This window comes from Diorhabda carinulata, chromosome 10 (genome assembly GCF_026250575.1).
Source record: "Diorhabda carinulata isolate Delta chromosome 10, icDioCari1.1, whole genome shotgun sequence".
NCBI lineage: Eukaryota > Metazoa > Arthropoda > Insecta > Coleoptera > Chrysomelidae > Diorhabda > Diorhabda carinulata.
The window spans coordinates 14,149,366-14,177,355 of NC_079469.1; the positions used below are offsets into that span (position 1 = coordinate 14,149,366).

At 31.6% G+C, this 27,990-nt stretch overlaps 7 protein-coding genes across 8 annotated transcripts; 3 read left to right on the top strand and 4 right to left on the bottom strand.

Annotated features, from left to right (window-relative positions):
* Positions 1–769: 769 nt before the first annotated feature.
* Positions 770–5,105, bottom strand: LOC130898640 (E3 ubiquitin-protein transferase MAEA). Its single transcript, XM_057808068.1, has 7 exons — positions 4,884–5,105; positions 4,630–4,816; positions 4,342–4,578; positions 4,005–4,280; positions 2,774–2,924; positions 2,473–2,668; positions 770–987 (listed from the first exon to the last, which is right to left on the bottom strand). Exons 1-7 carry the CDS (start codon positions 4,920–4,922, stop codon positions 886–888), a joined length of 1,188 nt encoding a protein of 395 aa, XP_057664051.1. The 5' UTR covers positions 4,923–5,105; the 3' UTR covers positions 770–885.
* A 639-nt stretch (positions 5,106–5,744) lies between these two features.
* On the top strand, positions 5,745–13,357 carry LOC130898638 (sodium/bile acid cotransporter 5-like). Its single transcript, XM_057808064.1, has 8 exons — positions 5,745–5,883; positions 7,517–7,682; positions 7,819–7,929; positions 7,989–8,239; positions 8,301–8,505; positions 10,693–10,925; positions 12,806–12,992; positions 13,078–13,357. The coding sequence occupies exons 2-8, from the start codon at positions 7,517–7,519 to the stop codon at positions 13,251–13,253; spliced, it is 1,329 nt and encodes a 442-aa protein (XP_057664047.1). The 5' UTR covers positions 5,745–5,883; the 3' UTR covers positions 13,254–13,357.
* Positions 13,358–14,119: 762 nt separating this feature from the next.
* On the bottom strand, positions 14,120–16,049 carry LOC130898639 (inhibitor of growth protein 3-like). Of its 2 annotated transcripts, none has more exons than XM_057808065.1 (8): positions 15,728–16,049; positions 15,606–15,677; positions 15,404–15,549; positions 15,149–15,351; positions 14,852–15,101; positions 14,629–14,792; positions 14,347–14,566; positions 14,120–14,285 (listed from the first exon to the last, which is right to left on the bottom strand). In XM_057808065.1, exons 1-8 carry the CDS (start codon positions 15,753–15,755, stop codon positions 14,169–14,171), a joined length of 1,200 nt encoding a protein of 399 aa, XP_057664048.1. In that variant the 5' UTR covers positions 15,756–16,049; the 3' UTR covers positions 14,120–14,168. The 2 variants fall into 2 exon arrangements, with proteins under 2 accessions (XP_057664048.1, XP_057664049.1); XM_057808066.1 differs by having other exon boundaries at positions 14,852–15,092; positions 15,728–15,980.
* A 478-nt stretch (positions 16,050–16,527) lies between these two features.
* Positions 16,528–17,216, top strand: LOC130898644 (heat shock protein 23-like). The gene has a single exon (XM_057808072.1). The coding sequence runs from the start codon at positions 16,639–16,641 to the stop codon at positions 17,092–17,094; it is 456 nt and encodes a 151-aa protein (XP_057664055.1). The 5' UTR covers positions 16,528–16,638; the 3' UTR covers positions 17,095–17,216.
* A 1,307-nt stretch (positions 17,217–18,523) lies between these two features.
* On the bottom strand, positions 18,524–20,301 carry LOC130898642 (peptidyl-prolyl cis-trans isomerase F, mitochondrial-like). Its single transcript, XM_057808070.1, has 6 exons — positions 19,855–20,301; positions 19,649–19,810; positions 19,476–19,598; positions 19,237–19,421; positions 18,805–19,076; positions 18,524–18,748 (listed from the first exon to the last, which is right to left on the bottom strand). Exons 1-6 carry the CDS (start codon positions 19,996–19,998, stop codon positions 18,540–18,542), a joined length of 1,095 nt encoding a protein of 364 aa, XP_057664053.1. The 5' UTR covers positions 19,999–20,301; the 3' UTR covers positions 18,524–18,539.
* Positions 20,302–20,400: 99 nt separating this feature from the next.
* Positions 20,401–21,096, bottom strand: LOC130898645 (biogenesis of lysosome-related organelles complex 1 subunit 3). Its single transcript, XM_057808073.1, has 4 exons — positions 20,941–21,096; positions 20,824–20,890; positions 20,708–20,773; positions 20,401–20,652 (listed from the first exon to the last, which is right to left on the bottom strand). The coding sequence occupies exons 1-4, from the start codon at positions 21,010–21,012 to the stop codon at positions 20,417–20,419; spliced, it is 441 nt and encodes a 146-aa protein (XP_057664056.1). The 5' UTR covers positions 21,013–21,096; the 3' UTR covers positions 20,401–20,416.
* Positions 21,097–21,469: 373 nt separating this feature from the next.
* LOC130898635 (uncharacterized) lies at positions 21,470–27,138 on the top strand. Its single transcript, XM_057808062.1, has 10 exons — positions 21,470–21,953; positions 22,048–22,179; positions 22,235–22,359; positions 22,418–22,601; positions 22,657–22,847; positions 23,807–23,929; positions 23,991–24,236; positions 24,297–24,687; positions 24,755–25,059; positions 26,681–27,138. The coding sequence occupies exons 1-10, from the start codon at positions 21,865–21,867 to the stop codon at positions 26,872–26,874; spliced, it is 1,980 nt and encodes a 659-aa protein (XP_057664045.1). The 5' UTR covers positions 21,470–21,864; the 3' UTR covers positions 26,875–27,138.
* Positions 27,139–27,990: the final 852 nt, after the last annotated feature.

The window sequence follows — 27,990 nt, forward strand, 5'->3', positions numbered from 1 at the left end:
CCCCTTTTCCCTAGATTTTTACGAAATTCTAATAAATTGACACAACATGAGTATTTTTATTATAAACACGTTAACTGCCGAGCCAATCATTTTTTTATGCCCAATTCCATCAATTTCACCTAATTTTCCATGATTCTCCACGAAATTCCATCAAATTGTCACAAAAAAGTCATAAATATACGTATATTATTTGTTAACACGTTAACTGCCGAACCAATCGTTTTTTATGGTCAATTTCATCTACTTTATGCCCAATTTCATGAATTTTCTTGGAATTTTCCATGAACTTCCTTGAAATTGTCATAAAAACCTCATAAATCTGAGTAATTTCATGATAAAAACGTTGCCTGCCGAGCCAATTATTTTTTTATGCCCAATTTCATCAATTTTATGACGCATTTATTCTATTTTATGCCAAATTCCATCAATTCCATGTCTCTTTCCGTTATTTTTCACGAAATTGCAAGAAATAAACGTAAAAACGTCATAAATAGAAGCAGAAATTCTTTTTCGCGCAATTTATGCGCGAAAACACGTATTTTCATTTTCTTACACATCGATTGTGATATCAGACAAATTTTCACGTTACGTGACACATTTTCCCGCCGAAATTCCCTTATTTTTGACGATTTCTATAAAATATATATGGGACAAACTTGGCGACGCGTTACAAGGCGATCTAAGGAACATCCGAGCAACGCAAATTTTGAAAAATATCTCGTCGCTTATCGAAAAAAAGGGGATGAAAGGGATGGAAATGAAAAGATAATTATATCAATTGAAACGTTTATGAGAATAATAGATAAATATTTACATGTTACAATGAAAAAAAAAGGAGAAAATGTCGTAGCGAAATTTCAATATTTAGCTATGAACTTATCACAATTACATTACAAACACTTTTTCGACTTTCATAAATTGGAAAACTTCTTTCGTTTTCGGGCAGATTACTTGACCGTTGTTCTGACGTGCCATTTCCATTAACGCCTTAACGAAAAAAAAATCGTAAATTTATCGGCAGCACCTCGTATTTGGCGAAATTTTCGTGATTTGCAACACATTTACAACAAAAAATTGATCTCCCCTCGTAAATCGCGCGTGAATTAACAGTAGACAGATTTAAACGGCATCCCCTCGTATTTTTTATCCCGAAATTCGAAAATATATAAAAACGTAGCATTTTGTTATGAAAAAATAGACTTACCCTCGTAAGTATCGTATAAATAATAGACACGTTTAAGGAAAATTTCGAAATTTTTCTATAAAAATATTGACTACCACCCGGAAATTGTGATTAAAAGGAGCTAATTTCACTACCTCCCCTCGTATTTTGTAATCCGAAATTCGAAAATACACAAAACGTCGTGTATGGTGTTATGGAAAAATAGACTTCCCCTCGTAACTATCATTTAAATATACGATTATTGAATCGTGGTAGTTTTGCTATAAAAAATTGACTATCCCCTGTAAATTTTATGTGGAAAAATATCGAAAAAATTTAACGGTATCAAACATGTTGCATTTTGTTATAAAAAACGAACTTCCCCTCGTATATTCAATATAAATAAAATCGACTTTGTTTTAAAAAATGGAATTCCACCTGTAAATTTCAATTACAAGAATGAGGAACAGGTTTAACGACGTCCACTCATATTTTTTTAACCAAAAAAATCGAAAAAATATGAAACCGTTACATTTTGTTATAAAAAAACGAACTTTCTCTCGTATATTTTACGCTTTTGTTATAAAATATGGACTTGCCCCTGTAAATTTTCATCGAATAGTATTTGACGACTTCCCCTCGTATTTTTTTTTATCCAGAAATTCGAAAATATATAATCATGTTGCCTTTTGTTATAAAAAACGAACTTCCCCTCGTACATATCATATAAATAACATCGATTTTGTTGAAAAAATTTATTTTCCCTTGTAAACTTCAATTCAAAGAATGGTAAACAGGTTTAACGACGTCCCCTCCTATATTTTTTTAGCCGAAAGTTCGAAAAAATATAAAACCGTCAAATTTTGTTATAAAAAAACGAAATTCCCCTGGTATATTTTACGCTTTTGTTATAAAAAATGGACTTCCCCTCGTATTTTTTATCCAGAAATTCGAAAGTATTATACAACTCAAAAATTTTTTTAAAAAATATACTTCCCCTCGTAAATTTTATATACATTCAATGAAAATTTGGCGTCCCCCTTGTAAAGTTAAACATCAAAAGAATAGTAAGCAGATTTAACAATAAACCCTCGTATTTTTTTAACCAAGAAAACTTTAATATATAAAAAATCGACATCTCCCCGTAAATTATACTTTGAAGCCGAAATATTCCAACAACTTTTCAATACATCCTGTAATATTTATCGATAATTATGAACAATTGAAATATTTTTACATACGGGGACATTAAAAAAATTTATGCTATTTATTAAAATTTAGGAAACCTATAGATATAGAAATACATTTACCTGTTCACCGTATATATGTCCGTTGGGTAACATCATGGGCGGATTATTTTCGTTCATGGGCAATCCGCTAATATGGCAATACAAACGACTCTGCGAACAATGGGCGAAAGGCAAACAATCCGCTAGCTCGTTCAAATATGGCTGACATACCGGACACGTGGGATTCCTATTCTCCCCACTTTCCGAATAACACTGAGTGTTGATGGTTAAGGAAAAATATAATTTCTCATTGAATTAACCATTTTTTTAATAAACGTACTGTATATTGGAAATGGTTAAATTATTGTTTTGAAAAGGATATGGGGTTTTGAGTGCTGACAGACCCGCCTGTAGGGCCACAGTGAAGACAGATTGGGAAGCTAATTGAAACAGTCGATAATTTTCTTGACGGAATTGTTGGATCAACGTATCCCATCTTTTTTCATCGAAAAGGGCCTTGTAAGGTTCGATTTCTAAAATTTGTCACAAAAAAAAAATACGAAATTTGTATTACGAGGATGGTCCGATAGATTTAAATTCGAGAATTGAATTTATATGAAGCGAAAATTACTATTCGATTATAAATAAATGTATTACGAGGGATAATCGAAAAATTAGACGAAAATAACGAGAAAAATACGATTTGATTATAAAATATATTACGAGGGTATTTCAATTCATTTAAACAATAAAAATCGAAAAAAGTAGATTTTTTTCTGAAAATTTTTTCATTTATCAAAAATTTATTATACGAGGAACGTTCGATAAATTTGGTGGGAAACATAGACAAAAATTACGCAAAAACTTTTCTAAAAAAACTCATTACGGGGGAGATTCCACAAGTTGAAACCGAAAAAATGAATTATTACGAGGGCGGATTGACAAGTTCAAATGAAAAAAAAATGGGGAAAAAACTTCGAAGCGCGATTATAACAAAAAAATTGAATACGAGGTTGATTCGACGAGTTCAGACCAAAAAACTTGATGAAAATGTCGCAAAAACTACAATTTTTAGAAAGAAAAATTTATTACTAGGCCGATTCGACAAGTTTATATCGAAAAAAAGTTATAAAAACGACATAAAAACCACAATTTGTTCTGAAAAAAATGTTACCAGGGCGATTCCATACGTTTAGATGAAAAAGGACATGAAATGACGTGAAACTACGATTTTTTTTAAATTTGATAACCAGGGCTGTTCGATAAGTTTATATTGAGAAAAAAAAATGAAAAAAAGACGTAAAAAACACGATTCGTTCACAAAAAATGTTACCAAGTCATTTCGAGTAGTTTAGATCGAAAAAAAGTAACTGAAATAATGGAAAATCGCGATTTTTTGAGAAAAATTGATTATTAGGGCTGTTCGACAATTTTATATGAAAAAAATGCCGTAAAAACTACGAGTTGTTCACAAAAAAAGTTACCAAGTCATTTCGATTAGTTTAGATTGAAAAAAAGAACCTGAAATAACGAAAATTCGCGATTTTTTGAGAAAAATCCGATTACCAGTGTTGTTCTACAAGTTTATATTGAAAAAAAATTGATAAAAATACCTGTATTGACGGGAAAAGCGAGTAAAGCCATAACTTGTTTGATAGTCGTCAAATGTTCGTCTTCGAAACCTGGAAAATATTTTCTGGCGTGTTTAACGGCGTCCATTCTCCTATCGCAACGTATCAATTCGACGAATTCCTGTACCCGCACATTAAATTCCATATTCGATTTCAATTTGCGCAATTTCGATTTGTTATCATGGCACCAAGCCAAACATTTGTTCGTTTCTTTGTTGGCCAGAGACTTTTCGACTTCTCTTGAAGTCAAAAAAATATCTGAAAACCAAAAAACAAACAGTTTCGCGCACTTTTTCCCCATTATCAATCCTCCAATTACCGATGTTCGTCAAATCCTTTATATCAGATCTATCTGCGAGAGTTATGGCGGCGTTGTAATACCCGTTCCTCAAAAAATACTCCACGACCATTCTATCCAGACGTTTACGTCTCCATTGGTTCAGAGCAGCTTGAGATACGTTTCCGTTCGAGGCGACGGTGCAATGCTCCTTCAAATGCTCTAATCTCCTTTTGCACACGCTGGAAGCCACCAATTCCTCGGCGATGCTTTCTTCGGCTAACAAAACACTTTTCTAACGACAATATACATCGAAATCAACTACTTTACCTTTACGTTTCAATACTTGAAGTTTTTCCACCATACCACCGAGAAGACTAGAAATATCTTTGGATTTAACCGCGGATTCTTCTAGAGTTTCCTCTATGAGATTCGCTTGTTGTTGTACGTGAGACACTTCGCGATCTATCGCTTTTTGAGCCGTTCTAAACTTCTTATTTAGAATTTCGTAAGGTACCTGATTTAATTATAAAAAAAACCACAAACACTTATAAAAGATATGTTAGAATGTTAAATTTACTCACTTTTAACGTAGGATGTTCTAAAGACTTTATATCTGCCATTTTTAATGTCTTTATAAAAACATAAATAAAATTCCAGACATCGAAACCAGCTGATATGTCAAGCTAATGTCAATTGTCAATAAAATGACAAGATTTATTTAAATATATAATTATATATTTATTTTGAATCAACAGTTTAATATTATATAGACATAAAATGTTATTTATTTAATAAAAAATATATAAAACGGATTTTCTAGGTTATACATTTCAATCAATGTAATGCCCTAACGAATATGGTAAAAATACTGGCTTCTCTTTCTAATATATATCAACCTGGCTATACACATCTTTGTTTAAAATATCATTCTTTTCTACCGATTTACCTTAAGCAGGTTTTACACTATCTATTATCAAATATATTCAGTAAACTAAATAATAGTATAATGAAAAAGTGTTTGTTTCTCTTTCTAATATATGTAAGTACGACTATCTTTATCTTCATTAAAATAAGAGTGGGATTTCTAATTGCTCCTGTCAATTTACCTTAAGTCGGCTTTACACTATCGTAGTTACATTTTACGCATTTATTATCAAATATAATAGAATGAATATTGTAGTAGAACTTTTACTATATTTTCTCTCATTCAAAATATATAGTATTATAGTATCTCTTTTTAACATTAAATAATTGATATTTATTTATCTCTGCTTAAAGTGTCAATTAATTATAATGAAAAATGTACGTCACTTACCTTACGTTACGGTATTACATGTTGCCTAACTACTAGTTAAACGTTAACAAGTTTTATCGTCTCTTTTTAATACGTATTAATTTATATATATTTATCTTTTTCTAAATAATGTGAGTGGATTATCCTTGACATATGATTTATAAATACTTCTGAGAAAGTAACGTGCAGTTGTGCTCGTCAGGTGTTGGGTTTTCAAAGTAAATGTTGCTTCCGAAGGATAAATATCATATTATAGTGCCAGCTTAATAAAAATCTTTTACTAAAAGGTATTTAAATTTAATGTTTTCGATATATTTTATAAATTTAAAAGTATTATCTATCACAAAACTGTTTATATATATCATTTTCTCTTATTTTCTCTTAAAATCACGTAACGACTTAATACTTATCATTTTAGAAAGCCAAAAGGAATATTGCATAATTATTCATAAATTTTGTACGTAGAATAAATACTAGTTGTAAGAAAGTAATAAATTTCAATTTCTTTATCAAAGTTTGTAATTTATAAACGAAATACAATAAATATTAATACCAGATTAAATTATCAACTTTGGAAGTTTATTAATTGTTTAAATTTCTCTGTATAGTGTATTTCAAAAATTTTAAGAAAGTATGTATAATAAAAAATGGTCGTAGAAAAACGATAAGAAATACGTTTGTAAATCCTTGCTAACAGTGGTATCATATTGAAACAACCTTGCTTTCAAATTACATCATTAAATCCGTAAAATATTAATTAATACAATTATAGATAATGTATAGGTCTTTAATTGATTGTTTTCGAAACTAAATGCTTGAATTTTTTTTAAAAATTAATACTTGTCAGGAATTCGTCATGGAAATCATAATAGAAACAAATCTTTTAAAATTCTTATGCAGTTTTTTCTGGATATTTTCATGGTAATATTTGATTTTTAATTATTATGCTCAATGGTATACAGAAAACTTGTTTTATATTTTCAGAACGATTAAGGGTCATTGGTAGATATTTGAATAGTTTTATTAAGGCTCATTGGTTTAAAAACGCGAATGATTAAGGCTCGATGGTTAATTGACACATTCGCCATTTTTATAAATTGACATTATTAAGGTTCAATGGTAGATAAAACGTTTTATTAATAAACATTTCAAATATTTTGATAATATATATATATATATATATATATATTCGATTTTCAATTCTTAAGGGTCATTGGTGGATTTAAACATCGATTATTTTCTTAAAGAAACATTAAGGCTCAATGGTAAATAAAACGTTTTCTATCATTTATTTACAAACATTCAACATTCTTAGAGAGTTTTTTGTGTATCTACTGTAATATATATTCGATTTACAATTATTAAGGGTCAATGGTCGATTTAAATATCGATTATTTTTTTTTAAAGACACATTATTAAGGCTCAATGGTAGATAAAACGATTTCTATCATTAATTAACAAACATTCAACATTCTTAGAGAGTTTTTTGTGTATCTACTGTCATATATAAATTTGATTTTCAATTATTAAGGGTCAATGGTGGATTTAAATATCAATTATTTTTTTAAAGAGACATTATTAAGGCTCAATGGTAGATAAAACGTTTTCTATCATTTATTAACAAACATTCAACATTCTTAGAGAGTTTTTTTTTCTATATATTGACTGTGAAATAATTTTTTTTTATACAAGCAATAAGTAGAAAATAATTATTAAAAATATTGTTTTGTCGTGACCCTCAACTGTTTGAATCCTATCTGCTAAATCTATAAGTAAATATTATTGTGGCGACTGGAAACCACTTGTGAAAATAACATTTCGGTTTTGAAGCGATATTTTCGACTCCGATTTATATATAAAAAAAAGATTAGAGAAATATTCGTTGCAATTGAAACCGGAAATTTTATTTTTCTGTTGTAGATGTGTCCAATATCAGGTTTAGTACAATTTCTAATTGTACTTGTGACGTTAATTCTAATATGTCACGCGGTTATCGTAAAAAGTTGTAATATAACTTTCAACCCCCAAAACGCCACCATTCATATGTACGATACAATAATCGTCGATTACGACGCTTCAAATCAAGGTAAACACCATTATATATACGAGGGGATTGTTATAATTCGTTTCCTGAATGTATTAGACGAAATCGAAAAATAAAAACAATTACACCTCGGTCTACATACATGAACGGGCGTTGTATTATCAAATTGATTTTTTAGATGGTGGTGATTACACGCTTTATAGCGAGGATGAAAACGTGGCGTCACTGGATAAAGAATATTTAATAACGAACGATTCGGGTAGTTTTAACGTCACGGGGAACTTTTTAGGTAAGTTTCGGTAAATACGGTGGGGAGGAGGACGCGGAATGAAATTTCGATTATTTCAGGTAAAACTGTGATATCGTGTAAAAAAAGAGGAAGTTCCGGTAAAAGCGAATCTACAGGAAATATGGATATAGTGGTGATAAGGAAAAAGAGGGTAATCGATACGATGTTTACGGCATCGGTAGCCACTTTGATCAGTTTGTTGTACATCAATTTCGGTTGCGCCATCGATTGGTCGGAATTCAGGACGATTTTGAAGAGACCCATCGGACCGGGCGTCGGACTTTTCGGTCATTTCGTCGTGATGCCAGCGGTGAGGGGAGCGTCGTTTTGGGCGACGATTCGCGTCGTTATTTTTCTTTTTTGTGTTTCAGTTGAGTTACGCTTTTGGCGTTCTTCTTTTTCCGGATAACGCGGCGATGCAGTTGGGATTGTTCTTCACGGGAGTTTCGCCGGCTGGGGGCGCTTCCAACGTTTGGGCGATACTCTTGGAGGGGAATATCAGTTTGTCGATTTCGATGACGTTCGTCAGCACCATGGCGGCGTTCGCTTTTATGCCTTTGTGGATTTTTACACTCGGTACGTAATTTTTTTTGCAGTTATTTAGTTTTTTTTTTTTTGTTTATGTTTATGGATTCGTAGAACCTAGAAATTTTATTAAATCTAGCAACTGTGGGAAATATTTGACGGTGTTTATTAAGGATCAATGGTAATTTGAGAGGCTTTTTTTTTCAATTTTCCACAGATTTAATCAAGGGTCAATGGTTGATGAAATATATTTTTCAATTATTCTCAAATGCCTCAAGTTACCATTGACCCTTAATGATTTCGATTTAAAAGAAATCGATCGGTATAACAAATATTTCATATACCATTGACCCTTAATAATGCATTAAGGGTCAATGGTATATTTTTTAATTTTATTTTAAATGCCATTAAGGGTCAATGGTGGATAAAACAATCTTTTGTTAAGGATCATTGGTATTAAACGAGAATTATTAAGGATCAATGGAATATTTTTGGGAGACTTCTTCAATAAGGTTTATTGGTTCCAAATGAAATTTTTTTAATTTTTTTAGACTTACTTAAGGGTCAATGGTAAATGAGACATTGTTTAGTAAATGAATTATTAAGGGTCAATGGTGGATGGATTTTTCTTTATTCATATTAATTTCTTTTAATTGGAAATTATTAAGGGTCAATGGTAATTTGAGAGGCTTTTTTTTCAATTTTCTACAGATTAAATCAAGGGTCAATTGTTGATGAGATATATTTTTCAATTATACTTAAATGCCTCAAGTTACCATTGACCCTTAATGCATTATTAAGGGTCAATGGTATATTTTTTAATTTTATTTTAAACGCCATTAAGGGTCAATGGTGGATACAACAATCTTTTGTTAAGGATCATTGGTATTAAACGAGAATTATTAAGGATCAATGGAATATTTTTGGGAGACTTTTTTAATAAGGTTTATTGGTTCCAAATGAAAATTTTTTTAGACTTAATTAAGGGTCAATGGTGAATGAAACATAGTTTAGTAAATGAATTATCAAGGGTCAATGTTTGATGAAATATATTTTTCAATTATTCTTAAATGCCTCAAGTTACCATTGACCCTTAATGATTTCGATTTAAATAAAAACGATCCGTATAATAAATATTTCATATACCATTGACCCTTAATAGTGCATTAAGGGTCAATAGTATATTTTTTAATTTTATTTTAAATGCCATTGGTATTAAACGAGAATTATTAAGGGTCAATGGTCCTAAATTTTTTTTTGTTTTCAAATAGGGATGTTCGAGGATCAATTATTATCTAAAACATTTTTCCAACAAAGAAGACCAATGATAAATTAAGGATGGACGGTAGATGAAAATTTTATCCTGTTAAACTCGTTTCTGATATTTTCCACGATAAAAAAGTTGCAATATACAGTAACATATTCAACAATATGTAAAAATTCATCAATTTTATTTTCTGTATTCACTTCCAAACAAAGGTTACATTGAAATTTATCGATGCACATTTGGTTTTGAAAACAGCCATTTAACATTGAATAATCATCGATTAAATTTGTTTATTTAGAATTTTGAATAGTCGATTTCCTATTTCGTATTCAAATTTATGATAGTTTTTGTTCAAATTATATTTCGAGCGTCAATATGGCATATTATGTGTGAAAATACATGTTGAAAGTCAATGTAACCACCTCTCGCAAATTTACAAAAAATTACGTATTTTTTCTTTCCCCCTCCCTTTTTATTTGACTGAATTTCATCTTCAGAATAGTCACTTATAAAAATTTGATCAAATTTTATCGTCATTTATAAACTTTTCAACTAGATTCTATCGCCAGGTTAGTCATTTATAAAGGTATCACAAAGTTTCATAGTCAGAATAGTCATTTATAAAGATATCACAAAGTTTCATCGTCAGAATAGTCATTTATAAACTTGTCAACTAATTTTTATCGTCAGGATAGTCATTTATAAACCTGTCAACTAAATTTTATCGCCAGGATAGTCATTTATAAAGATATCACAAAGTTTCATCGTCAGAATAGTCATTTATAAACTTGTCAACTAGATTTCATCGTCAGGATAGTCATTTATAAACCTGTCAACTGAATTTCATCGTCAGAATAGTCATATATAAAGTTTGACATTGATGAATACCCATTTTAACGATCGACAAACGTTTCTTTTCATATTTTCTCAGTTTTTTTTTAATAGTTTCTATTTTTTTTTTGTTATATTAGGTCGAGTTATATTCCGGAACGCAAAATTAGAAGTACCTTATACCGAAATAATGACGTACGTTGTAGCTTTGATTATACCCTTGACGATCGGGTACCTAATTCAAAGGTACCTAAAGAGGGTGGCAAATTTCATGGTTAGAATAATAAAGGGATTTTCGACGCTCCTCATATTATTCATAATAGTTTTCGCAATTGTTACCAACTTGTATTTGTTCAAATTATTTTCGTGGCAGGTAAGTCCGAAATTTTATAAAACTACCCATTTTCATCAATAACGATGTCATTTATAAACTTTATGACTGTAATTGTCACTATTATTGTCATTGACCAATTTTCATCTATAACATTGTCATTTATAAACTTTATGACCCATTTTCATCAGTGAGATTGTCATTTATAAACTTTATGACCAATTTTCATCGATAACATTGTCATTTATAAACTTTATGACCCATTTTCATCAGTGAGATTGTCATTTATAAACTTTATGACCAATTTTCATCGATAACATTGTCATTTATAAACTTTATGACCCATTTTCATCAGTGAGATTGTCATTTATAAACTTTATGACCAATTTTCATCGATAACATTGTCATTTATAAACTTTATGACCAATTTTCATCGATAACATTGTCATTTATAAACTTTATGACCCATTTTCATCAGTGAGATTGTCATTTATAAACTTTATGACCCATTTTCATCAGTGAGATTGTCATTTATAAACTTTATGACCAATTTTCATCGATAACATTGTCATTTATAAACTTTATGACCAATTTTCATCGATAACATTGTCATTTATAAACTTTATGACCCATTTTCATCAGTGAGATTGTCATTTATAAACTTTATGACCAATTTTCATCGATAACATTGTCATTTATAAACTTTATGACCCATTTTCATCAGTGAGATTGTCATTTATAAACTTTATGACCAATTTTCATCGATAACATTGTCATTTATAAACTTTATGACCAATTTTCATCGATAACATTGTCATTTATAAACTTTATGACCCATTTTCATCAGTGAGATTGTCATTTATAAACTTTATGACCAATTTTCATCTATAACATTGTCATTTATAAACTTTATGACCCATTTTCATCAGTGAGATTGTCATTTATAAACTTTATGACCAATTTTCATCGATAACATTGTCATTTATAAACTTTATGACCCATTTTCATCAGTGAGATTGTCATTTATAAACTTTATGACCAATTTTCATCGATAACATTGTCATTTATAAACTTTATGACCCATTTTCATCAGTGAGATTGTCATTTATAAACTTTATGACCAATTTTCATCGATAACATTGTCATTTATAAACTTTATGACCAATTTTCATCGATAACATTGTCATTTATAAACTTTATGACCCATTTTCATCAGTGAGATTGTCATTTATAAACTTTATGACCAATTTTCATCGATAACATTGTCATTTATAAACTTTATGACCAATTTTCATCGATAACATTGTCATTTATAAACTTTATGACCAATTTTCATCGATAACATTGTCATTTATAAACTTTATGACCCATTTTCATCAGTGAGATTGTCATTTATAAACTTTATGACCCATTTTCATCAGTGAGATTGTCATTTATAAACTTTATGACCAATTTTCATCGATAACATTGTCATTTATAAACTTTATGACCAATTTTCATCGATAACATTGTCATTTATAAACTTTATGACCCATTTTCATCAGTGAGATTGTCATTTATAAACTTTATGACCAATTTTCATCGATAACATTGTCATTTATAAACTTTATGACCCATTTTCATCAGTGAGATTGTCATTTATAAACTTTATGACCAATTTTCATCGATAACATTGTCATTTATAAACTTTATGACCAATTTTCATCGATAACATTGTCATTTATAAACTTTATGACCCATTTTCATCAGTGAGATTGTCATTTATAAACTTTATGACCAATTTTCATCGATAACATTGTCATTTATAAACTTTATGACCCATTTTCATCAGTGAGATTGTCATTTATAAACTTTATGACCAATTTTCATCGATAATCTTGACCCGTTTCGACCTGTTATAACAATTTTTGTATGTTCCATAGATAATCGTCGCCGGTATGGGTATCCCATGGCTCGGTTACGTAGCTGGTTATCTGATATCGAAATTATTGCGACAGAATCCCGTCGATTGTTTAACGATGGCCATCGAAATCGGTATCCAGAATACGGGCATCGCGATATTTCTATTGAGATTCGCTTTACCCCAACCCGAAGCCGATCTAACCACAGGTAAGTCGCGCCCCCCACCGATCCGTTCGATTTGTACGAGGGCCGTTAGAAAATTGGATTTCGTTGACATTTTTATCGATTGCAGTGGCTCCGGTCGCCGTGGCGGTTCTGACGCCGTTCCCGCTCTTGCTCCTGTTCGTCGTTAAGAAATTGAGGTCGCGTTTACATCATTCCCATTCGAAATTGTCTCAAGAGGAAATCGTAAAATCGGAAAATACTTCGAATTCTATCAACGGAATTGATATAAACGGAATTTCTTAGGTTAGGATTTCCATTGTTTCGTTTTTATCATTGAAAATTCTGTTCATTATCGGTTTTATTCACTTTTTTTTGGAATTGTTGAAATCATTAAAGAATTTTATCAATTCTCTTGTGTTACTTTTCCTACAACACCGGTATATACAATAGAAACTCATTTAAAGGTGAAAATTCTATAAAAATTGGGGAATGGAGGATAAAAATAGAAAATTTACGAGGAAAATACCGGAAATCAATCGATTTGGTAGTAATAAGGGGTGGAGGTACCTCAAATAAGAGGTAACATGTAGCAAAATGACACAATTGCGAATAAAATTGAGAAAAACAAAGAGAATAAGAAATAAAATGCGATAATTATCAATGAAAGTACACGAAATTAATCGAAATGGAGGTAATAAGAGGTAAAAGTACCTCATGAGAGGTAATATATTGGAAATTAGAAAATTGAGAATAGAATTGGAAAGAAACTATTAAAATTACGAATATAAAAAGGTAAGCATGAAAAATTGATGACGCGAATGAATAAATAAGGGGTATGATGTTGAAATAAGGGGTAATAAAAGAGGTAAAAAACGGAAAAAGTTGAGAAAATTTCATAAATAAATCAAAATTACGTTCGAAATCACATTTAATGTCCGAAAAAAAGGGTGCAAAGGTGGTAAATAAGGGGCAGGATGTTCAAATAAGGGGTAATAAGAGAGGTAAAAAACGGAAAAAGTTGAGAAAAATTCATAATTAAATCAAAGTTACGTTCGAAACCACATTTAATATTAGAAAAAAGGGGTGCAAAGGTGTAAATAAGGGGTATGATGTTTAAATAAGAGGTAACAAACGGAAAAAGATGAGAAAAATTCATAAATGAATCAAAATTACGTTCGAAACCACATTTAATAACCGGAAAAACAAAAAATAGTTATTCTAATTCTTCCTGCCGCCGCGCCGTTTCATCGAGGCCGTACACTGAGGACAATACCATTTGCCTTTCGGAGGCGCCGTTATCCCGACGCAAGGATAATGGAACCATTCCGATGGACACTAAAACAACAACAAACAATTTCATCGTCCACGCACTAAAAAAAAACGACCATGAACTCACGTCCTGGTTATCGCAGGCCACCATATCGCCGTAGGAGACTTGATTGCAGAGACAGTACCTCGGCTCGTTGGGATCGTAGCTCCACTCCCCGTCGGCGACGTCGGCGTTCTGGGAATTCGAATCGACGTTGGGCGATTCCGGCGTCGGTACCGCCGCCGCCGCCGCCGGTACCGTGCTAGCCGACGACGAACCCGAAGAGGTACCACCCGCGCTCCATTTCCTTCAAAAAAGAAAAAACGAAAAAAAAAACATACAAAAACTCGACATTTTCAACCGACTTACTTGTGCTTCTTTTTATTATTGACATGATCCTGTTGTATGGCTTGAATGGCGGTCTGAGCCGCCCCCGCCAACTCCCTCCCTATACCGAACTCGTGACCGTGCCCGCCGGTATTGATGGCCTCGTAGGAAGCCTTCAAACTCGCCGTCCTCCTACCCTGCTGCATCTACACGTAACCGTCAACCGCTGTAATAACAAATAACTAGAGATAAAATAACCGCTTACCTGTTGGGTAGCGGCTATCGCTTGCGAAGCGGCCGCCGCTATCGCCGGACCGGCTCCCAAAGTGTGTCCCAATCCATACTGTATCGCCGGAGTGGTCGTGGGGGTTTGAACTTGATTAGTCGGTTGTCTGGGTTCGATAAGTGGTACCGCCGGTGTAACTGCTTGTCGTTTTTCAGCCAATTGCGCCGGTACGGCCACGTTGTTGCTGTCTCGGCGTTTTTCGGCCCGCGGTCTCGAATATCTGTAAGAGCTGTCGAAAAAAATTCGATTAAGTCATTTGATTTTATGTATAAATACCTGTCGTATCGGTTTTCTTTTTGTTGAAATGACGATATGCTCGGCGAACTGTTCGGGGTATCCAATTCCAACGATCTCTTTTCTAAAACTTCCGTTATACCTTTATTATCGGCTTCTAATTCGCATTTGAATTTGTGCAATTCCGAATCTAATCGGCGTAAATATTTGTCCACTAAATCATACATTTGACTCGCTAGATGTACCTAAAACAATCATTACATTAAGAAAACGACGAAAAAGTTAATAAAAACTCACTTTCTCATCGGCTTCTTCCAAAGTTTTATAATATTCCTTTCGTATAGCTTGAAATTCCGCGTCTACTGCTTGCGGTAAATCGTTGGGGTATTTTTTACATTCGTTGAAGAAATTTTTAACTCTTTTCTCTAATTCATCCATATTATCTGAAAAATAAACGAAATATAACACACTTTTTACACTAAATGAGTTTATCACTCACTGTGTATCGTTAAATCCATTTCACGCATATCTGTAAATCTATCTCGTAATTCTTGAGGTAAATGTTCGATCACTAAAATAGAGAAATTAAAACGTTTATTTTATTAAAAAATATTCACCTACTTTCCAAATAATCTTCTAAATACAACATATTTATAATTTTAAACAATTTTCGTTTTGATACACTATTTTGACAACTAATGACAGTTGACAGTAACGGTGATGTAACATTATTAGTTATTTTGTAACTTATACGTCAAATCGATATTATTATCTTTTTATTAATTATTAAATACATAAAACAAATTTAATATCTATACGTAATAATAATATCATTAAAAATAAAATTTTCACTATTACTAGTTCAAAAATTACTAGAAATTTCGAGAATATTCGGAACTAAAATCTATAAAAATAATCACGTCATCTCTAGAATAAACAAGTTATGGCTAAAACTCCTAGTGTCGTTAAATTAAAAATCATTTTAGAAACTACGTTCAAATCTAACATACTAATACTTTTTTTGGCATACATTAATATCATGAAAACGATTTGAACGTATAAATAACAGTTAAAGCCAATACATAATATTTTAATCACAAAATGAACCAAAATTTGTTAATTTTTCATTCTAATTATCAATTAAGAAACAATTATATCAAACTAAATATTTCTAACAAATGATAAATTATAAGTTTCAAATATAGTAAACGTTTGAATTAGTATTAATTAAAAATACAAACTTACCTTTTTAAAACTTTTTCATTTATAAAAACGGGACAATTTTTCAAACACACTTTGTATAACAAAGATTAAAACAACAACTTCAAAGTTATTAATATATTTATCAACTATATTATACAATATATTTACACATACGACATTGGTAGTAGTAGTCACTGCAATTTTATTTCCAGTAAGTTCTAGTAGGCTCGTGAACTTCGTTGACTTAATATAAATAGCAACGTTGCCGCCGGATTTCGTCAGTTTAAAACTAGCAATCGTATTTGAAACATACCAAAAGTGTTTTGAAAATGTCTTTCGTACCTTTATTGTTGCGAGAATTCTCGAGACCGATGAGAATGATGGAACAACAATTAAAATTAATGGACGATCTATTTCGACCAGCGATCGGTTCGTATATCAACCATCCCCGATTGATGGAGCATTCCGAACAAGACACCGCCTTTGAGGATAAAGAAAAATTTCAAATTCAATTGAATTTGCAAGATTTCAAACCGGAACAAATAACGATTAAAACGATGAACAATAATACGATTCAAATCGAGGCTAAACACGAGGAAAAACAGGACGAAAACGGATTCGTTTTGAAGCATATTGTTAGAAGATTCGCCGTACCGAAGGGACACGATCTCCAGAAGGCTTCTTCGGCTTTGACTTCGGATGGATTGCTCGTGATAACTACACCAAAGATACCGAAGGAAGAGAAAACTATACCGATCACTCACGAACAAACAGATACGAATTAAACCCAAAAAAATTGTAGGTGTTTATAGATTTTAGTTTGAATTAACGTCCATTTTATAATTTTTAGGCGTGTTTGTATTGTTTATCTTTTGTATTATATGATAAAATAAAAAAAATCGAACTATTTTTTGTTTTATTATACAATAATATAGATTAGAAATGAACGAATATGGGGTGACGGTAAGGGAACGTGAATTAATAAAGGGGTAACGGGGTTAATAAAGTGGGAAAGTGCAAGGAACGTGTGAATAAGGGGTAACGGGATTAATAAAGTGTAAAAGTGCAGGAAACGTGAGTAAATAAGGGGTAACGGGGTTAATAAAGTGGGAAAGTGCAAGGAACGTGTGAATAAGGGGTAACAGTGAAGAATAAGGGGAGAAGTAGATGAATGCGAGATAAGAATAAAAAAAAACCCTACAAATAAAAGGTGAAAGTGAATAAATAAGGGGTAAAAATGAGGATAATAGTGAAGGAATTGTACAGAAAGTTGATAAATAAGGAAGAAAATAGAAAAACTGAATAAATAACAGGTAAAAATTAATAAATATGGATTATTATGGGTAAATAAGGGGCAAAAAAGAAGAAACAGTGGGAGGAAATGAATAAACAATGGATAAATAAGGAAGAATGCAGGATAAACAGAAAAAATGATTCAAAAATATATAAAAAGAGGTGAAAGTTGATAAACAGGTATTAAAATGGATGAATAAGGGGTAACAATAAAGGAATTGTGGGGAAAATGGATGCACAATGGATAAATATGGAGTTAACAGAGATTGATAAAGGATTAAAATGCATTAATAAGGAGTAAGATTAAAGAAAAACTTTTGGAAAATGAATGAGCAATGGGAAAAACGTGGAATAATGCGAGAAAAACTGGTTAAAGCGGCTAAATCTGTATGAATAAGAGGTAAAAATTGAAAAATGGGGATTAAAGTAGATGAATAAGGGGAAACAAACAAAGAATTATGGGGAAACTAGATGAACAATGAGTAAATATGGAAGAATGCGAGATAAACTGAAGAAATCGTCTAGAGCTTTATAAATAAGAGGTAAAAATTGACAAATAGGGATTAAAATGAATGAATAAGGGGTAATAATAACAGAAGAAGGGGTAACCAACAAGGAATTGTGTCGAGATATGGATGAACAAAGGGTAAACGTGAAATAATACAAGAAAAATATAAGAAAATAGCTAAGACTGGATAAATAAGAGGTAAACGTTGATAAATAGGGGATTGAAACTACTGAATAAGGGGTAATGGTAAAGGAATTTTATATAAAAACAAAAAATCGACAAAAATTAAAGATTTTGGATTATAATGGATGAATAAAGGATGAAAATCAATATACGGGGGTTTCGCGATATGAATAATACGCCAAACTACGAAAAAATGGCGTTCATAGAGGTGGGGATTCAAATTAAACACAATTAAAAAATATTTTATTATAATAAACCACAATTACATATAATTATGTCGACGTAAGGTTTACCTATTTTCCTACCGTAATTTTGAATTTTTAACAAATTTCCAAAACCTTTAACGACATTACCGAAAACAACGTTTTTATGATCTAATTGCTCCATTTTCGTTAACGTTATAACGAATTGTGAATTATTTTCGTTCGGTGGTAACCGTTTCATCGAAACTACACCTAAAAAAAAAACGATTTTCTACAAAACGCACCTCATCAGCATAACTTATTTTCACCTGCTTTCGTATGTTTCAAAACGTGATTTTCTTCCCGGAACGTTTTGCCGTATATCGACGTCCCACCTCTACCCGTTCCTAACGTTATATCTCCAGTTTCCAGGAATTGCCCCCGTACTATTCGGTGTACCAAACAATTTTTGTACGACAATTTTTCGCCTCGACATAATTCCATGAAATTTTGCACCGTCACCGGTACATAATCGAAATATAATTGTATAATCACCTTACCCAAATATTCCCCATCTCTAACTTTGAATTCCAAAAAACATCTTCGAAGGAAGAAAAAGAAGATTTACTACTGTCATATGTCAACGTAAATATTTAGTTTTATTACAAATTCAAAATCGTGAATGTAAAAAAATCGATTTTTCTTTTAATTATACAGGGAATAATAAAAAAAAAACTAAATTTTCAACTTTTATCTCTTACTTTGGTCGATTTGGCGTATCTTTTTGGGGTAAATTCAAACCGCTACTAATAGATGGTTCTGATTTCAAAATGGCGTCGTGATTTACAGCCTTGGTTATAATTAATGGAAATTTACAACTATGCGACATTTTTTCCATAATATTCTCCCAACGTTTATCCATATCTTTTTTAGAATAATAAGATTCCTATATTACAAATTGTCTTTAATAAAATTTTAAACATTTAACTACTTTTCTTACCGAATTTAACAACATTTTATACAACATCTTATTTTCTTTATCGTTTTGTTTCATTTTTCTTTCGTAACTTAACCAATCGTCTTTCCTAGAATACGCCCAAGGGTTATAACAATCCACCCACCCCTAAAATTCGTATTAATACAAGAATCGACCAGTTAAAACACGAAACTCACCCCGTTTCTATTAATAAAATTAATTTTATATAAAAGACGCTTATTTTCTTTATCAATTGTTTCGCATTGACGAATATCCTCAGCTATTTTACTCATAGGAAATAATCTATGGGGATTTATGGGCATGGGAGTCGTATCCATTGTACTACGAATGGTAAACAACTGGACATTTTTATTAGATTTAATTCTCCGTTTAAAATACTCACCCTGTAACGATGGGAATTGTACTTTTGTAGATCGTTCAAATTTGTTTCTCTAGATACCGATCCGGGGAGATAACGAAAATTTTTCGTAGGTTTAAACACTTTTTGTTTTTTCTTTATAACGCAATTTTTACCCCCGTTCAACATTTTATTATCGCACTCACACAATTTAACACGAAAAGAAATTTATTTTGACGTGCGTGTCAAACAAAAACAATTTCACTTCACACGATAATTACAATTTTTCTATATTTACTTAATTAAAAAAACTAGATATTAATGAGGTTATAAAAGTATCTTCTTTCCCCTATAATTCAGACTCTATCGATATGATTATTCAGTTAGTAATATAGAACATTTATTCATGAAAATAATAATAAAGTTATGCCATTCTTCTTACCCTTACAACTTAACCTCTACCAATTGGATTATGCAGTTATTGAACCGAAATATTCTGAACTACTTAAAAGAGAAAAGTTCAGTTTGATAGATGACTTTTTATAAACAAAACGTCAATATTCCACCCCTATTAGGTAATAAATAATTGGAACCAGGTATATTTTATTTATTTATCATTTAAAATAACATTCGATAAGAAATTAGAAGATAACAAAGAATGTAATTTACTTTTAATAGTTAAAGAGTTAATACTTAAAGTTTTAAGCGAAGTAACTGCGATTTGTAATGTAATTTGAGATCGAATTAAATTTTGATCGATTAAATTCAAAGTTTTACCAGCTTCGTTAACCGGAGACTGACATATGTTTTCAAAACTAACTTTTAACTTTTCGTTTTGTTCCCCTAAAATATTTAACGTGAAAAACACATTGAACACCAAAGATTCTCTATTACTCACGTAACTTTTGGTGGAATAAAGAATCGTATTTAACTTCACCCTTAGGTACAACAGAACTATAAGTATCTGTAATAAATTTGAGTATAATATATTTTAGATTAATTGAATGATATTACCGTTATCAGATTCGGAATCTTCTCCGGTTATTACTGCTCCTTGTACTGAATTTGTTAAATTATTAACCTAAACAATACGAAATAAAACTACGTTATGAAGTTAGGTTATGTACATACTTTTACTGTTGGAGATTCATCTTCGCTATCAGTTTCTGAAGCCTCCCCACTTATAACTAAAGGTTTATTCATATCACAAATAATAATATATAATATTAATAACTAAATATAAATATTAGTATAACAAACTATGTGTCACACAAATCTAACCTTCAATTTCTTCTTCTTCTTCTTCTTCTATTAGTTACTATACGAAATTATTGAAATATACAACTACTAAACTATAAATTTAAAAAATATTTTTCAAATATATATGTATAATCACTTCATTTAAATTTGATTATAATAGTGTTATTATTAATTATTATTATTCATATGTATCAATAAAAGAATTTTGTGTATATTTGACGTTGACAATTGTTAATGTCATTTGACGAATGTTTGGTATTAAATTTTTTATCAATTAAAAAAGTTTTTTCTTTATTTTCGATTACATTATATCATGTAATCAATAATTATTTAATATCAGTTAATGATTTATACAATAACATCTTTTTTTTTAATATTTATCATAAAAACTAAAGTTGACGTTTATTGACAGATATCAAACGAACGTAACCTTTCTTTTTTTTCGTTTTGTTTTGGATACAATTATAATTAACATTTCAGTAGTTTTCAATTAATAAACTAGTGATTTTGATTTAGTAAATGTTGTTTTTACTTATAAAATAATTCGTGGTTATACACTAATTAACGTTACGTGTATAAACGTATAAATTGTGTACATATTGACGTAGTGTTATAATTTATAGTCTATTTTTTTATAAAACATTCAATAAATTCATTATAAAAATGTTATACTTACCTTATCAGTGATGATAGTATACTTTCGGAAGTATGTGGTAATGGGCATCATTACGTATGTTAAAATTTTAACAAAACAAATTATAAGAACTATGTACACTTGAAAAAAACGTGTATAATATGTGGATAATTCTGTTTTCTTGGTGTACTACTGTTAGTTTTGTGATGATTTTAGTGTTATGTATCTGTTGGAGGAAAAAAACTATAACGTAAGTATTAATTTCTCAATAAATATATAGTTAGTTAATTTATTTGATATTCGTATACCAAATCGATGTATATTTGTGAAATTACGTCTTCAAGGGAAGATTGGCATGGATTGGATGGTATGGTAACGCAAAAAAATCCCGATGAAAACGTAAATCACCTTCCTTCAGTAACAACTGTCGTCGACGGCATAAATTCTAGTGGAGACTGTTCTAATTCGAACAAAAGGTGATATATACCTTAGAAAAGATCGTTTTATCTATTCATTCCGAGAAATTTTTAGGAATATTACGAATTCCCGAAGGAGTTTACCCGATATACCATCCGAGCAAGCTACCAATATAAATTGGGACCCGACGGATAATTCTTCTGAACATTACGCCACAGTGGGTCAATATCCGAATTCAGGTACCTGTATTCTCGATAAATAACTATCAAATTTTCCAGAAATGAGTGTTTTGTTTAGGTAAACGACATACTATAGCTAACGGAATAGAAAACGACGAAAATGTTTCTCCTTATGAGCGTGTTAAATACGATAAGATCAATTCAAACGAACACCCTTACGCCCAATTGCAACCGAACGTTTCTAGACAGTTAGAACCCGAAGAAAATCGCGCGTCTTCTGAGGAGAGAATCAATTTGTTGAGGTAGTTTCATTTTATTTTGTGGATTTTGTTGGTTTTTATGATTAAAATTCCTTAGGACCGATGCGAATCCGGCGGACGAACCTTCGTCTCCGATTATATCTCGTCGATCTTCGTCGCACAGCGTCGGTTTGGATATACCGGCGGCCTCGGCCGTTGCCGGGGTGGTCGCCGCCAGTCCGGAACTGCCCTACATGACCCCGCCGGTAACCCAAGCCAATTTTAGCGGAGATTCGCAAGATTCTTCGAGTAAGCATAAGAAAAATTGTTTTAATGTGATTTTTGCATAAAACGTAGTGTTTTGATTTGAAATTGCGCAAAAAGTTTGCTCAAAAGTCGATCTGTTCAGTTGAATATATAGATTTCATGTAATAAAACACTTTTTGTCAGATAACTTTTTTTGGTTTAAATTGGCGACCAAAGTTTGCGCAAAAGTCGTTCCTGTCGGTTGAATATCTAGATTTTATGTATTAACAACCTTTTTGTCGGATAACTTTTATGTATTTCAATATTTGTTGTATAAAATACGCTATTTTTATTTAAATTGGCGACCAAAGTTTGCGCAAAAGCCGATCTAGTCGGTTGAATGTCTAGATTTCATGTAATAACACACTTTTTGTCGGATAACTTTTGTTTATTTCAATATTTGTTGTATAAAATGCGCTATTTTGATTTAAATTGGCGACTGAAGTTTGCGCAAAATTCGTTCCAGTCCGTTGAATATCTAGATTTTATGTATTAACAACCTTTTTGTCGGATAACTTTTATGTATTTCGATATTTTTTACATATAATGCGGTATTTTGATTTGCGACTAAAGTTTGCGCAAAAGCCGATCTAGTCGGTTGAATGTCTAGATTTCATGTAAAAACATACTTTTTGTTGGATAAATTTTGTTTATTTCGATATTTTTTACATAAAATGCGGTATTTTGATTTGAATTGGCGACCAAAGTTTGCGCAAAAGTCGATCTAGTCGGTTGAATGTCTAGATTTCATGTAATAACACACTTTTTGTCGGATAACTTTTGTTTATTTCGATATTTTTTACATAAAATGCGGTATTTTGATTTAAATTGGCGACCAAAGTTTGCGCAAAAGTCGATCTAGTCGGTTGAATGTGTAGATTTCATGTAATAATACACTTTTTGTCGGATAATTCCTCCCAATTTCGTCGAAATTCCATATTTTCATCATCACATCTTTCCAGAAGGGTATACCAGTATCAGTGTAAGAGAACCTTTGGCTAATATACTAGCCCAAACTAACGAGATGATTCAAACTAAACCCGAAACGGTTTATCCCCATTATTCGACAGTTTCCGACGATTCCGGTACGTATTTCGTACACGCGTCTCCATTTTCCCACGCCGTTATTCCATATTTTATTTTTAGACGACGTTTATACCACAATCCCCGATCCGAACAACCCTGTATATAACAGCGAAAGCGAAACCTACGCCAGGATACCATCGGCGCCGATTACGGTGGAAGTGGAAGTGAACGCGCCGCCTCCGGCCCGTTTACAAATTCAACAAGACGTAATCGGCGACGAAACCGCTCCCCAACCGCCCCCCGTAGATAGTTTAAAGCAAGTTATGGCGCAGAATCACACCAAAAGTCGTACTCACTCGCGGCAAGGTACGTACGTCTAAACTAATGTCCGTGTTTATACAACCGGGTGTTCCACGACTATTGCAGGTTCGTCATCGAGTTCAATAGCCAATTTGGGTTCTCCCAAACCGGAAAAACGACAAGTCAATTCCCCCCTACCGCCCCCGCCGACCAACGTCGACGATCTCTACGCCAAAGTACACAAAAATAAAAAAGAAGAAACCGCCGCCGATCAAAATGATGTCGAAACTATCGTAGAAGAAAATACAATCAGTATCAACGTCACCAGATCGTCGTTGGGGAATAAAATACCCCAAAGGAGATACAAAAATCACGATTACGAAACTCTGAAAAAATCCGCGAGGAGAACCAGCGATCCTGGTTACGAGAAAATTCGCGACGAGCCTGGTTACGCGAGCATCGCGGGTCCGGAGAGCATCCCGAACTCCGACGCCGGGTACGAGATTATTAAAAACAGGTAAACGTCGAATAAACACCTACGCCCCACGTATACGAGGGTTAGTACGAAAGTTGATTTTTATTAGGTCAGAAGAGGATCCGAATTACGAGGAACTTCGACATCGAGTGTCGAACGCGAGCGATTCTTCGGCTTATACGAAAATTAAAGATTTGAACGACGGTTATTCTGTGGTGAAGAAGGACGAACCGAATTACGAGAGTATGCGCGGCGATGAGGTCAATTACGATGGTTCTAAATCGAATAGCAGCGAATCCGATCCGAATTACGAGAGCGTTAAAGATTTGGAGGAGCCCCCGTACGAGAGGTTGGAGGAGGATTCGAGTAGGACGAATTCCGATCGATCCGGTAGCGATAGATCGAAGAAAAAAGGTGAGCCGACGATTTTTTTTAAGGTTATACGTTTTTTTTGGTAATAATTATGAAGTTTGCGCGCAAAGTTTGCGCAAAAGTCGATCTAATGTGATAACGCACTTTTTGTCTGATAATTTTTATACTATTCAATGTTTTTTGCTTAAAATGCGATAATATGATTGAAAATGGCGCACGAAGTTTGCGCAAAAACTGATTAAGACCGTTGAATATCTAGTATCAATGTAATAACGCACTTATTCTCGGATTATTTCGATATTTTTCAGTAAAATACTGTGTTTTGATGGGAAATTGCGCAAAATCTTATTTAGTCGGTTGAATATTTAGATTTCAAGTAATAACATAACGTTAAACAAATAATTTCTGCTTATATCGAGTTTTTTTTAAGAAAATACGGTATTTTGATTTAAAATTGCGCCAAAAATGTGCGCAAAAGCTGATTTATTCGATTGATCATATAGATTTCAAGTAATAACACAATGTTAGTCGGATATTTTTTGTTTATCTCAATATTTTTTGCTTAAAATACGGCGTTTTTATTTAAAATTGCGCAATAAGTGTTCGCAAAAGCTGATTTACTCGATTGAATATATAGATTTCAAGTGATAACACAATGTTAAACGTATAATTTTTGTTTAACTCGATATTTTTTGAGGAAAATCCGGTGTTTTGATGTAAAATTGCGCAAAAAGTGTGCTCAAAACCTGATTTAGTCCATTGAATATATAGATTTCAAGTGATAACACAATGTTAGTCGTATAATTTTTGTTTAGCTCTAAATTTTTTTAGGAAAATCCAGTATTTTCATGTAAAATTGCGCAAAAAGTGTGCGCAAAACTTGATTTATTCCATTGAATATGTAGATTTCAAGTGATAACACAATGTTATTGGTATAATTTCCGATTATCTCAATGTTTTTTGTTAAAAATACGATGTTTTCATTTAAAATTGCGCAAAAAGCGTGCGCAAAACTTGATTTATTCCATTGAATATGTAGATTTCAAGTAATAACACAATGTTAGTCGTATAATTTTTGCTTAACTCGATATTTTTTGAAGAAAATCCGGTGTTTTTGATGTAAAATTGCGCAAAAAGTGTGCTCAAAACCTGATTCAGTCCATTGAGTATATAGATTTCAAGTGATAACACAATGTTAGTCGTATAATTTCTGATTAACTCAATGTTTTTTGTTAAAAATACGGTGTTTTCATTTAAAATTGCGCAAAAAGCGTGCGCAAAATCTGATTTATTCCATTGAATATGTAGATTTCAAGTGATAACACAATGTTATTGGTATAATTTCCGATTATCTCAATGTTTTTTGTTAAAAATACGGTGTTTTTGATGTAAAATTGCGCAAAAAGTGTGCGCAAAACTTGATTTATTCCATTGAATATGTAGATTTCAAGTAATAACACAATGTTAGTGGTATAATTTTTGTTTATCTCAATGTTTTTTGCACAAATCGTGGTGTTTTCATTTAAAATTGCGCAAAAAGTATGCGCAAAAGCCGATTTATTTGATTGATTATCTATATTCTATATAATAACGCACTTTTTGTCCATAAATTCCATAAATAAATTTGTCCATTCTACCATAAATTTTCCATCGATTGTTCCAGAATCGGATATAAACGATACATCCGAAAGTTCGAGTAGCATTGGAAAATCTTCCTCCGACAAAACAGATCTGCCCCCCTACGAGCTGTTGAACAACGATACCGAACTTTTCGGATACGAAAAAATTGGGTCGAAACTTCCATCCAATCACGATACGACGAATATACACGACGAAGACGCTATTTTTCAAGTGTGATTTCCAAACAACGACTGGCCTAATTTTTTATTTGAAAATTTTTACTTTGTACATTTCTATTTATTATTTATATTATCCCTGTGGTTTTTCCCGATGGTTTCGTCCTATTCCTTGTTTTCCCCAGTTTTTTTTTACCATTCATTCGATAAATTCAAGTTTTTATCTTACAGGGTGGCCCAAAATGAAATTTTTATTCATTGATGGAAATTTTCTTAGAAAATACAATTTTTTGTACATCCCGTATTAAAAATTACCAAATACGAACTATTTTGTTTTCTTCCATTGTTTTTATCAAAATGCAATGGATAAATTAAAATTTTCATACTACGGGGTGGGTTAAAAAAAATTTCATTGATCGATGAATATTATTGTGGAAAAAATAAGTTTCTTTGGGACACCCTCTAAAAAACTTGAGAAAATATGGACGAACTTGTTTTCCCTTGTTTTTTTTTTCATAATTTATTCGATAAATTATAGTTTTTTGCCTTAAGGGTGGCCCAAAATAAGAATATCGTGGATTGATGAAAATTTTGATAGAAATTATCAATTTTTTTTGGAACATCCTGTATGAAAAAATCCACCAAATCCAAACTTACTTGTTTTTTCCTGCTTTTTTTATGATACTTTCGGTAAATCATAGTTTTTACTCTACAGGGTGGCCAAAAACAGAAATATTCTTGACTGATATAAATTTTACCAAACAAATAAGTTTTTTTTGGAACATCCTGTATAAAAAATCAACCAAATTCAAACTTACTTGTTTTTCCTTTATTTTCCTAGAATCCTCTCGGTAAATCATAGTTGTTATTTTACAGGGTGGCCAAAAATATTAACTGATATAAATTATCTCTTTAAAAATCAGATTTTTTGGAACATCCTGTATAAAAATTCACCAAATCTAACCGAACTTGCTTTCTTCTGTTATTTCTATAATCCATTCAGTAAATCATAGTTTTTCTTCTACAGGGTGGTCAAAGACAAAAATATTCTTGACTGTTTTAAATTCTTAAAAAAGTAAATTTTTTTGAAACATCCTGTATAAAAAATTTACCAAATCCAAACTAACTTGTTCTCCTCTTCTTTTTTCTTAATCTTTTTAGCAAATCATAGTTTTTA

Bases quoted from the DNA above. Each gene is read 5' to 3' on its own strand.
- LOC130898645 (XM_057808073.1), bottom strand. From the start codon at position 21,012: ATGAATAAACCTTTAGTTATAAGTGGGGAGGCTTCAGAAACTGATAGC. The intron at 20,891-20,940 runs GTATGTACATAA...CGTATTGTTTAG, and splicing joins ATGAATCTCCAACAGTAAAA to GTTAATAATTTAACAAATTC. The intron at 20,774-20,823 runs GTAATATCATTC...AATTTATTACAG, and splicing joins AGATTCCGAATCTGATAACG to ATACTTATAGTTCTGTTGTA.
- LOC130898638 (XM_057808064.1), top strand. From the start codon at position 7,517: ATGTGTCCAATATCAGGTTTAGTACAATTTCTAATTGTACTTGTGACG. The intron at 7,930-7,988 runs GTAAGTTTCGGT...CGATTATTTCAG, and splicing joins CGTCACGGGGAACTTTTTAG to GTAAAACTGTGATATCGTGT. The intron at 12,993-13,077 runs GTAAGTCGCGCC...TATCGATTGCAG, and splicing joins CGAAGCCGATCTAACCACAG to TGGCTCCGGTCGCCGTGGCG.
- LOC130898639 (XM_057808065.1), bottom strand. From the start codon at position 15,755: ATGTTGTATTTAGAAGATTATTTGGAAA. The intron at 14,793-14,851 runs GTAAGCGGTTAT...GGTTACGTGTAG, and splicing joins CGATAGCCGCTACCCAACAG to ATGCAGCAGGGTAGGAGGAC. The intron at 14,567-14,628 runs GTAAGTCGGTTG...TCTTTTTTGAAG, and splicing joins AATAATAAAAAGAAGCACAA to GAAATGGAGCGCGGGTGGTA.
- LOC130898640 (XM_057808068.1), bottom strand. From the start codon at position 4,922: ATGGCAGATATAAAGTCTTTAGAACATCCTACGTTAAAA. The intron at 4,817-4,883 runs GTGAGTAAATTT...TAATTAAATCAG, and splicing joins TAGAACATCCTACGTTAAAA to GTACCTTACGAAATTCTAAA. The intron at 2,669-2,773 runs ATATCCTTTTCA...AACCATCAACAC, and splicing joins CTGTCAGCACTCAAAACCCC to TCAGTGTTATTCGGAAAGTG.
- LOC130898644 (XM_057808072.1), top strand. From the start codon at position 16,639: ATGTCTTTCGTACCTTTATTGTTGCGAGAATTCTCGAGACCGATGAGA.
- LOC130898635 (XM_057808062.1), top strand. From the start codon at position 21,865: ATGTGGATAATTCTGTTTTCTTGGTGTACTACTGTTAGTTTTGTGATG. The intron at 23,930-23,990 runs GTACGTATTTCG...TTTTATTTTTAG, and splicing joins GACAGTTTCCGACGATTCCG to ACGACGTTTATACCACAATC. The intron at 24,688-24,754 runs GTAAACGTCGAA...GATTTTTATTAG, and splicing joins TACGAGATTATTAAAAACAG to GTCAGAAGAGGATCCGAATT.
- LOC130898642 (XM_057808070.1), bottom strand. From the start codon at position 19,998: ATGTTGAACGGGGGTAAAAATTGCGTTATAAAGAAAAAACAAAAAGTG. The intron at 19,599-19,648 runs GTGAGTTTCGTG...TACGAATTTTAG, and splicing joins ATTTTATTAATAGAAACGGG to GGGTGGGTGGATTGTTATAA. The intron at 19,077-19,236 runs GTAAGAGATAAA...CTTCCTTCGAAG, and splicing joins GATACGCCAAATCGACCAAA to ATGTTTTTTGGAATTCAAAG.